General features: G+C 32.9%; 1 protein-coding gene and 2 long non-coding RNA genes across 3 annotated transcripts; all 3 read right to left on the bottom strand.

Annotated features, from left to right (window-relative positions):
* Positions 1 to 3407: 3407 nt before the first annotated feature.
* Positions 3408 to 3918, bottom strand: LOC142241999 (uncharacterized). The gene is made up of 2 exons (XR_012723911.1): positions 3676 to 3918; positions 3408 to 3610 (listed from the first exon to the last, which is right to left on the bottom strand). It is a non-coding gene; the product is annotated as an uncharacterized LOC142241999 (long non-coding RNA).
* Positions 3919 to 6736: 2818 nt separating this feature from the next.
* Positions 6737 to 8864, bottom strand: Nop56 (Nop56 ribonucleoprotein). Its single transcript, XM_075291645.1, has 3 exons — positions 8727 to 8864; positions 8135 to 8537; positions 6737 to 8073 (listed from the first exon to the last, which is right to left on the bottom strand). The coding sequence occupies exons 1-3, from the start codon at positions 8727 to 8729 to the stop codon at positions 6953 to 6955; spliced, it is 1527 nt and encodes a 508-aa protein (XP_075147760.1). The 5' UTR covers positions 8730 to 8864; the 3' UTR covers positions 6737 to 6952.
* Positions 8865 to 10099: 1235 nt separating this feature from the next.
* LOC142241994 (uncharacterized) lies at positions 10100 to 10646 on the bottom strand. The gene is made up of 2 exons (XR_012723904.1): positions 10377 to 10646; positions 10100 to 10309 (listed from the first exon to the last, which is right to left on the bottom strand). It is a non-coding gene; the product is annotated as an uncharacterized LOC142241994 (long non-coding RNA).
* Positions 10647 to 11325: the final 679 nt, after the last annotated feature.

Raw genomic sequence — 11325 nt, 5'->3', positions numbered from 1 at the left:
TAATTAGTTATCATTTTAAAAACATCCCCCCTAAAAGTAATATGAACTCAGTCATGAAACAACAAAAAAAAACGAAAAAATAATGTTCGATAGTTTTGTATGTTAATAACAAGGTTTTAACTGTAAAACTTTTTGTTTATTTATAAAGGTTGGGTAAATTTGAGGTATAGTCCAACTAGAGTATGCGTTTTTTATATTAAACTTTGATCGCATTGGTTCCTTCTACGTACTCGATAAAATTATTTAGTAGACAAGGACAAAAGTCTATGGCAATCTCAAACCTTTCAGCTAGTTTACTTGTGTGGTTCGACAAATATTAGAAACATGGTCTTCTTTTAACACGATGCCTCAACTTTTCTAGTCCGCCTGAAAAATACGTTTTATCGAAAACCTTATGGTAACGATGGCCAGCTCATTCGACTGATGTTTATACCCAGCGAGGGTGGAAATAAAACCAAGTCGTATCAGGTGTATACGGGGGTGCGGGGATTAAGCAATTCGTATCGCGATTAGTTCAATTTCAACGTTGAGAGCTGAGATATTTTATATAGAGCGATTAGGCGGTGATAGAATGCAATTTCTAGGTAATGATGTTGAGTTAGGTAAAACACTTATGATCAGTTTTTTTACCTAACTCAACATCAAATCGGCCCTAGAGAAAAATTGTTGTTATTCATAACAGTAAAATAGTTTATTATATTTGTTTAGTTCGGCTCGAGGTCATGTGAATAAAAACAGATGTTGTTGTTTTTGTGAGTTTTAATTTTTATTTAAAAATTTATTTCACACAAACAAATATAATTAACAATTTAAAGGTCAACTATCAAACAACAACATAAAATAGTTTGCTAAAACAGTAGTTTTTGTCTGTTGAAGAAAGAAAAGCAGTCAATGTAGTTGTCTCAACAAACACCCGTTAGTTGAAATAGCAAACATTCACTGCCTATATAGTAAACAAATGCTGTTGAATTAGCAACCGTGTTTGCTAAAGGGTTTTTGAGAATCATCACTACTGAAAATAGTATTGGAACTGGAAGACATTCAATAAGAAATGAAGCTTAATGAGCTTAAAAAGAGAGACTTCTATACAAATGATGTTGCATAATCATAAACTGCTAGTGTGCGACTGTTTTAGTGTTTGGTCTCTTATCAGATACACGGGAGTAAATCTATAATTTTAGTGGGATCACCATGTATCAGCAAACTACTGACTTTTCGGCAGTGTGAGTGTCACTCCAAATAGCAGATTGTTTGTTGGTTTAGCAAAAACAATGCAAAATAAGCAGTTTTTTGTCCATTGACGAATAGCAGTCAGCGTTTGCTAATAACATCAGTTTTTTTCTACGAGTGAATAATTCGTCAAAGTAAACCCCTATTTACACTTATACAGGTAATCGATGTGGATCACATCCGAAACCAACATTTGACTTTTTTCATTTTCCTCATACTGACTTTTCGGCAGTATGAGTGTCACTCCAAATAGCAGATTGTTTGTTGGTTTAGCAAAAACAATGCAAAATAAGCAGTTTTTTGTCCGTTGACGAATAGCAGTCAGCGTTTGCTAATAACATCAGTTTTTTTTCTACGAGTGAATAATTCGTCAAAGTAAACCCCTATTTACACTTATACAGGTAATCGATGTGGATCACATCCGAAACCAACATTTGACTTTTTTCATTTTCCTAGAATATGCAACGAAAAAGGACATGAGTGAGAATAAAACCGGTAACCATTTACAAGAATGTACTACACGATCGTATATATACTTTACGGAATGAAAAAAGTGTCTACGCATGTGGAAATTAATATCGTTCATGGGGAATAAGCAGGGAGTCACCTTGGTGCAATGGTTAGCATGCCCGCCTTGCATACACAAGGTCGTGGGTATGATTCCTGCTTCGACCGAACACCAAAAAGGTTTTCAGCAGTGGATTATCCCACCTCAGTAATGCTGGTGACATTTCTGGGGGTTTCAAAGCTTATCTAAATGGTTTCACTGCAATGTGGAACGCCGTTCGGACTCGGCTATAAAAAGGAGGTCCCTTGTCACTGAGCTTAACATGGAATCGGGCAGCACTCAGTGATAAGAGAGAAGTTCACCAATGTGGTATCTAATGGACTGAATAGTCTAAGTTAGCCTGATACATCGGGCTGCCACCTAAACTATGAGGAATAAGCAATTACACCAATCTCTGGAACATCAAACCTTATTGTTATTGTGCGATATATTCGTATAACTACTACTTTTCTTCCGATATTGGAGATATCATTAGTAGTTTTTCTGAAAAAAAATTATAGTAACAAACAAACATCTGCTAAGCATTCGCTACCGAATTTCCGCAGCGAAGTTGCAAACAATATATGTATATGTGAAGTATTTTTTTAAATCTGATATATTGTTTTGTATCATCTGAATACAATTTCGTTTTTTTTTTTTAAATTGATTAACTGCGAAATTAAGTTGAATTTCCTAGAGATTTCTTACATTTAAAAACTGTTGTACTAATTTTTTCAAACAAAATTATTCAACAAAATCTTGTAAATTTGTGCATGGCACATGATTTAAAATAATACAATAATATTAATAGTCATTAACAAGATGTGTATATATAGAAGTAATTAATTAATATTAGTTTATTATGTGTGTAAAATAAAGGTTGTAAATGTGTTTAAGAGATCAATTTTGAACATTATTTGAATTATGAATTAGCAAATTTTATTAAACACGATTTACTGGCTTTTCATGGGTCATTTGTTCGCTTCGACACAAACGAATCGCCGAAAATCCACCAATAATAGTAAATCCTAAAGTATGAGTTTACATACATAAACGGCGCGTCAAAAAAAGTTTGATTAATTTTCTTTACGGAAAAAGGGAAATATATTTTTGAAAATTCTTTTAAGACTTCGTGGAATTTCTACACAGAAAAAAATTTCATGAAAATTGTTCCAATTAAAGTCTTAATTGAGTTTTAAAAATATTCAATTAAAAATTTAATTGATTCAACATTTTTTTTAATTGAAACAAAAATCAATCACAAAAATTATTAGAATCAATTAATTTCTTAATTGTATCAATTATTTTTTAATTGACTTTCTATTAATTTTTTAATTAAGACTACCCTGCCAACATTTTTTGAATTAGACGGCGCTTCTGAGAACCTTTTTTGAATTTGGGGGCGCTTCTGAGAATCCCCAGTACGTCGAAAACAATCATATACGATATCAAAAACTCGTCGGAAAAGCGCCGTCACTATTGAGAAGTTGTACCACGCCAAGTTACTACAAAAAGATTTCGCATGAGTGCAATTATTAGGTGCCTTTATAGATCAATTTAGAACGACGCCAATAAGAGGCCCTCCAAACATTCAGAAAAAGCACATTTTAAGATAGTGGTAAAAGAATCATTGTGGTCGAGTAAAACACGTTTGTTTAGATATTTATTAATTTGATTAATCATTTACAAATTCTTAAAAATATAACATTTATACCACTATTACATCATGTTTAACATAATTTTTTGCATTAATGATGATGTAGAGTTACAAGTAGCGAGTTACATGTTGCAGCGTCTATCAGCCAGTGTTTTCATTCGATGGAGGCAGCGTGTCTGTAAAATATTTGAAAAACAATCACTATTCCATTTGGAAAATCAAAAATTGTTCACCAATATACCTTTCACAATTTTAAGCGTATAATCTATGTTTTCAGAACTTTATTTTCGTTTTTATTTAATTAAAATATAACAAGCTGGTTGCGCTTGTTATATTTTAATTAAATAAAAAATGGCTTTTTTCACAAAAAATGGATTTTTTAACAGTAGGGATGGCAAATTACTTGCATGTACTTTTTGATGTACCTTTTCATGATGGTTGAAGTGACATTTACGAGTCTGTGGTAACGATGAGGTTGAAATGGAACGTTTTTATTTAAATAAATTATAATAAGCTAGTTGCGCCTAATTTTTCACAAAATATATAATGGCTCTTGTAAAAATAGTGATGGCAAAATACTTTCATGTACATTTCATACTTTTTGATACGCTTCCCCCATCACAGTTGGCGATTGTTGTAGTGTCACTTACAAGTCTGTGGTACACTCAAAAAAATGTTGTTCTGATTCAATCACGAAATTAATTGATCCAATTAATTTTTTAATTGAAATGTCTTCAATCACGAAAATTATAGTATCAATCACAGGTTTAATTGGATATTAAAAAATGCTTGATTAAAAAATTGATTTTATTAGCAATTTTCAAATAATTTTTTTATTGATTCAATTAAAAATTTAATTGATGTTGAATGCAAAACTAAATTTTTTACATTAAAAACGTAAATATTTTAAATTACTTTCTTAACTGACTTACGGCCATTTTCATGTAGCTCCGTTACGCTTTAACTGCCAGTTAACAGAAAGAAAAATGAAAATATCTTTTCTCCGGTTAACTTTCAACTGAAAAAATTTCAGCAGTTAAGTTTCTAGCTGGCATACGCAAGATGACAGATATGTAGATATCACGGTATAAAAGTTCTTTAGCTAACGTAGCACTAACGGAGATTCATGAAAATGGGGGTTAGTGTTTTAGTTTCATTAAAAATGGATAGTTTGATATAAATTTTTAGTTAAAAATTAAAAAAATGTCGATCATTTTTTTTTAAGTTTGATAAAAAAGTTAATTGTATCAATTAATTTTTTAATTAAAAATTTTAAAATGTTTAATAATTGGTATAATTAGCTTAATGTTTCTATCTTGATTAAAAAGTTAATTGTATCAATTAATTTATTAATTGAAAAAATTTTCAACTTCAATCAACTTTTTAATTGGAAATATTTTGGTGATATTTTTTCTGTGTAGCGATGAGGATGAAATGGACCTTTGAAATGCTAGCAGGGTATAATTTCTGTGATTGAAGACATTTCAATCAATCAATTGGATCAATTAATTCCTTGATTGAATCAGAAAAAAATTGTGTGTAATACTCCATGAAAACCCCTATTATCCCTGCCAACATTTTTTGAATTTGGGGGCGCTTCAGAGAATCCCCACTACGTCGAAAACAGTCGTATACGATATCCAAAACTCCTCGGAAAAGCGCCGTCACTATTGAGAAGTTGTACCACGCCAAGTTACTACAAAAAAGTATCGCATGAGTGCAATTATTAGGAGCCCTTCTGGATACATTTAGAAGGACGCCAATAAGAGCCCCTTCAAACAATCAGACAAAGTGAATTTTAAGATAGTTTTAAAAGAATCATTGTGGTCAAGTAAAACACGATTGTTTAGATGTTTATTAATTTTATGAAACATTTATAAATTCTCATAAATATAACATTTATACGGCTATCACATCACATTTAACACATTTTTATGCATTAATAAGAGATTGATGTTGAGTTACAAGTTGTAAGTTAAATGTTGTAGCGTCTATCAGCCAGTACTTTTATTCCCAATGGAGGCAGCGTGTCTGGAAAAATATTTGAAAAACTATCACTTTATTCCATTTGGAAAGTCAAAAATTGTTCACCAATTTACTTTTCACAATTTTAAGCGTAATAACTATGTTTTCAGCACTTTATTTTCGTTTTCATTGAAATAAATTATAATAAGCCAGTTGCGCTTGGTGTTTCACAAAATATAAAATGGCTCTTGTAACAATAGTGATGGCAAAATACTTTCATGCGAATAGTGATGGCAAAATACTAGCACAGTTGGCGATTGTTGCAGTGTCACTTACGAGTCTGTGGTAGCGATGAGGATGAAATGGAACATTTAAATGCTGGCAGGGTATGAGAACACTTTTTTCGGACTTCTTAACAAAACAAGTTTTTTTCCTGCAATGAGTTTTATTTCCAGACAGAAGCTATAAACTAAACCTAATTTGCCTGTAAAATTATGAAAAGTAAAAACAACCCCTAAACATATACACCAGTCAGAAAAAATTTTTGTTCAGATTTGAGATGGTTTTTTTAAATTATTTGTTTTAAAATATATAAAACACGTTAAAGTTTCAGAACCTGTTATTTATTTGTGTTAAAAATCTTCAAAGTTTATATACGACAAATGTACACTTAGCCCACATAGAAAAATGTTCTTGAACATTTTTCAGGTATGTGATGGTATAAAGTGCAGTCCAGAACATCTCATAAGTGACACCTAACGAAAGCGATACTTGTGTGTATCAGAACAGGCCCGAATATGTTCATTTTTATTTCATCTGTTTTTAATTTAGTATAGTATTAGAATATCAATTGTTACGAGTAGTTGTTGTCTTTTTAACACCTATTTGTTTTTTTTTTTGGATCACTGCGCCCCACCAGCATTTGTATAAGAATTCCCAGAAATTTGCTACCACAAAATTTTTACAAACAATTACAAAACCCAACGCTCGCCCAATATATTCATGTACAGCCAAAATACAACCTTTACATTTTCCTTCAGATTATATCCTCTGTAGACACTTACACTATATTGAGACAGAAGAAATTTTTGATCAAATTTTAGAAGTTTTTTTTTAATCATATTTTGTTTAATGTGCAAGTGATTTTGCTCAATAAAATGTACAAAAATAAATTTTCAGAATTTTTAATTATTTGTGTTAAAAAAACTTCTAACTTTGCATACACACAAACATCAGAGTACAATCTCTTTATCATATGAGAATATTTTGTCTTACTAGATTTTAGCCCATATTTACCAATTAGATTACCTGCAAAAATAACTTGAATTACCAAAGTATTATGGTAAGATATTTCTTTTTATTCATATCATAAAGCTAACGTATAAACTGTTTTTACTCCAACTTCTAACACATCTATACATTTTACAGAAAAACATGACTTGAATGCTTTACAAATATTATGGTTATCCGCATGTGAGTGGTTGATAAAAAGTCCTTAAAATCTAAAGTCTAAGTAAAATTATTAAAAAGAAGAAAAAAAACCAAAACGAAACTTATTCGTTATCTTTGTTTTTGTTCTTCTTCTTCTTTTTCTTCTTCTTTTTAGGTTCGCCATCACCATTCTCTTCAGCTTCTGCGGCCTCTTCCACAGCTTCAGCTTCATTTTCCTCTGACTGAGCCGCTACCCCATTGCCATTAGTTGTCTCTGCTTCTTCCAGTTTTCGCTTCTTCTTTTTATTTTTCTTCTTTTGTGAAGAAGCATCAGCTGGTTGTGACTTTGGTGTCTCAGTGGAGGCCATTTCAATAGCTTCTTTCATAACTTCAATGTTTTTACGAGGAACTTCACCCGATTCATAAAATTTCAAACGTTCCTCAACTTGTTGCTTCAAAGTCTCACCAAAAACTGCAGTTGGTTGTTCCAAAAAACAATCAATTCTTGAGGCGATTGAACATTTGTTTGCCAGGAAACGTGAAATGCGACCCTTGTTTTTCAAACCAGCACGACCAATGAAGGAGGAATGATATAATAGACCATATTTGGGAGTGTTTGAACGTGTCTTTAAGGCTCTGAACAAGGCCTTTTCTGCGCCCAAAATTTGTACTGTGGATGCAGGGTATTTTGCCAAATTTGTCAAACTACCTGCATGAGATATCAGGCGGGCACCTACTTGATCACCAATCAACGATTGCAAATTGGGAGCAACACATTCCATTTTGTTGTGCAAATATGTTGATAGTTTTTTACGGTACTCAGATAGTTTAACAACACGTTCAGCAAAGAGTTCAATGTTCATTAGATCAACAATGGATATATCCATACCCATGGACATTTTAGCCGCGTCAATAATGGCTTGTGCCTTGGCCGAATCCATAACTATTTCTTCCAATTCTTCCAACTTTTCTTGTGTCAAAGTCTTACGGTCTTTAATAAATTTAGCCGCCTTGGCAAAAATATAATTGTCAGGTACAATTTTGACCAACTCTGGGAAATGGTAAGAGTACCATTCACGAATACGCATGGAAAAGGTATTCACATCTTTGTCCAATTGATCCAGTAAGGCAATTGATTGTATAATCATATTATCCGAACGATGAACATTAAATTTGACCTTGGCACGAGAATAACTGTGGCCCAAACCAAGTTGAGCAATGCCAGCCGATTTATCTGTGAATCCTAAGGGCACAAAATATAGTTAAAATAACAGAAAACGAAAGTTTATATCAACAAAACATACCCTTAATTAGTCTATGAAAATGGAACCGTATGCCCCTCAATATTTCCGGAACAACGCCAAAATGACTGCATTGAACACCAATTGCTTCGGTGATAGCAGCACCCAATTTGGAGTCACCTATGCCAAGTTGACATTTCTTTTTCTTTAGCTTCGAAAAGAAATCATCGAGGAATACCATCAAATCTTGTGGCACAATACCCTCAGAGATGGCATTGATATTTTCCAAAGCTGCTATGGCAGTTTTGAATGGTGAAAAACCAGCCAATTTTACAATTGAATTGAATTTAGCCAAGTCAGTAACCGACGACTCCACCTGAGGCAAAAACATGGAAACCTCCTCAAACTCCTTCACAGAAAACAACGCGTACCCAGCCGCATGTTCATACAAAACGTAGAGCTGTGACTAAAAGTACAGAAATATAGGGGGAAAGGCTGATTAGTATGCCATCCAGTGATAAAAATACATCCATACACCAAACCACGTTTTTAGGTTATACTAAACTGTTTATATTTTAAATTCCTTTGCACAAATTATAATGAAACAAGACTCAAAACGGCAAGTAGAAAGAAAAAATAAAGTTTCTGTACTCACCATATTTTTTATTTAAAATACGCCAAATAGTCTACTTCAAAATTTCACTAATGTACCAATATCTTGTTCCAAAAGTCTTGCCACACAACGCACAAATAAAATTTCCTCCACGTGCGATTCGATTACACTAGAAATCGATAAAAAAAACACAGTCGTTAAAAAGTGTACTAATTCTACTGGTACTTCTAGTGCTGCCAATGTTCTTTTACCTAAATATTGGACTGCTCAAACTGGGGAATAATTTGTTCAATAATTAAGACCTGGTTATGCATTTAAAAATGTAGCGTAGCCGTAACATAACGGCAACGTATTATTTTTTGGCGATTAGCCAACTTAAAAAACCGTACCAACAAACTATAAAGAACTGGCAGAGAAATTTTTGTTTTTTACATCCAAAATTAATTTCACGAAAAATAATAATTTCTCAACGTCCATTTTAACCGAAAACAACACAATACCACATTTTTAATGAAATATATTTTCACGCTAATCGCATTTTTCATCGATGACGCTTGTTTTTTGATCAGCTGATACGACAACGACACGTAAACTTTTGTTTTTTCTGAAACTTACGACACGTTTACGTTGTGCAAATGTTGGTTAATTGTCTGTATGGGCTGTCATATATGAAAAACAAACAGCTGACACATAACCAGGCATTACCTATTAACAAAAACGTTTACCATATACCTTTTACAATTCATTATCGATTTTATTTAAATAAATTATAAGAAGCTAGTTGAGCTTGGTGTTTCACAAAATATAAAATGGCTCTTGTAACAATAGTGATGGCAAAATACTTTCATGTACATTTCATACATGAAAGTATTTTTCATACGCTTCCCCCATCACAGTTGGCGATTGTTGCAGGTCACTTACGAGTCTGTGTTAGCGATGAGGATGAAATGGAACTTTGAAATGATGACAGGATAGTGGCTTTTTACATACATGTACTCTCAAAGAGGTTTTAATGAAAAATTAGCTACGTCGACGTAAGGAGTTTATATTTAGATTTTTGATCGCTGTTAAGGTAAGTACTATGTTCGCTTTTCGCGTTGAAATGTTCGTGGTTACTTTATTAAAACAGTTCAATATAAAGCAGACAAATTAACTCAATTCCCTGCCAACATTTTTTGAATTTGGGGGCGCTTCTGAGAATCCCCACTACGTCGAAAACAATCATATACGACATCAAAAACTCGTCGGAAAAGCGCCGTCACTATTGAGAAGTTGTACCACGCCAAGTTACTACGAAAAAGTTTCTCATCAGTGCAATTATTAGGTGCCTATTTAGATCAATTTCGAAGGACGCCAATAAGAACCCCTGCAAACTATCAGAAAAAGTTAATTTTAAGGTAATTGTAGAAGAATCATTGTGGTCAAGTAAAACACGATTGTGTAGATGTTTATTGATTTGATTAAACATTTATAATTTCTTATAAATATAACATTTTTCGGTTTATCTCATCACATTTAAAATAATTTTTTGCATTAATAAAAGAATGATGTTGAGTTTTAAGTAGCAAGTTACATATTGCAGCGTCTATCAGCCAGTTTGTTTATTTTCGATGGAGACAGCGTGCCTGGAAAAATATTTGAAAAACGATCACTTCATTCTATTTGGAAAGTCGAAAATTGTTCACCATATACCTTTCACAATTTTAAGCGTAATATCTATGTTTTCAGAACTTTATTTTCGTTTTTATTTAAATAAAATATAACAAGCTGGTTGCTCTTGGCGTTTCACAAAAAATAAAATGGCTCTTCTAACAGTAGTGATGGCAAAATACTTTCATGTACATTTTGTACTTTTTGATATGCTTCCCCCATTACAGTTCGCGATGGTTGTGGTGACATTTACGAGTCTGTGGTAGCGATGAGGATGAAATGGAACTTTGAAATGCTGGCAGGGTTGATGCGTAGTTTCTTGTTCCTCTAGATTTCGGCAAGACTTTACAGGAATAAGTTTGTTTTCATTTATAATTTTGGTTATTTAAGGAAAAGTAATCACGAAAATAAAGTGGTTTTCAACTCGAAAACCGAACATAGTACCTACCCTTAGAGTCGAATTTGTTGTGAAACGGAAACACCCCACGCGATAGTTATCTTTATTGTTGTTGAGCTTAAGATATTACTATCAGGAAACTTCCATGCGATTCGAAATTGTGACACATTGGCAAAAGACGATAAAACAAACAACCAATTGCTTGCAGGGATATGCCATAAAAATCATTTGACTCGTATACTTATAAAGGGTGATTCTTTTGAGGTTAGGATTTTCATGCATTAGTATTTGACAGATCACGTGGGATTTCAGACATGGTGTCAAAGAGAAAGATGCTCAGTATGCTTTGACATTTCATCATGAATAGACTTACTAACGAGCAACGCTTGCAAATCATTGAATTTTGAATTGAATGGGCCCTAGAAAAGTTGGCAGAAAATCCGCTTTTTTATCGACAAATTTTGTTCAGCGATGAGGCTCATTTCTGGTTGAATGGCTACGTAAATAAGCAAAATTGCCGCATTTGGAGTGAAGAGCAACCAGAAGCCGTTCAAGAACTGCTCATGCATCCCGAAAAATGCACTGTTTGGTGTG

Source organism: Haematobia irritans, chromosome 1 (genome assembly GCF_050003625.1).
Source record: "Haematobia irritans isolate KBUSLIRL chromosome 1, ASM5000362v1, whole genome shotgun sequence".
NCBI classification, from domain to species: Eukaryota; Metazoa; Arthropoda; class Insecta; order Diptera; family Muscidae; genus Haematobia; species Haematobia irritans.
Note: the sequence above shows the minus strand (reverse complement) of the source record. Positions and strands in the feature narration are given on the sequence as shown.

Coding starts and splice junctions, on each gene's coding strand:
- Nop56 (XM_075291645.1), bottom strand. Junction 8,074..8,134: donor TTTTCATAGACTAATTAAGG/GTATGTTTTGTT, acceptor TTGTGCCCTTAG/GATTCACAGATAAATCGGCT.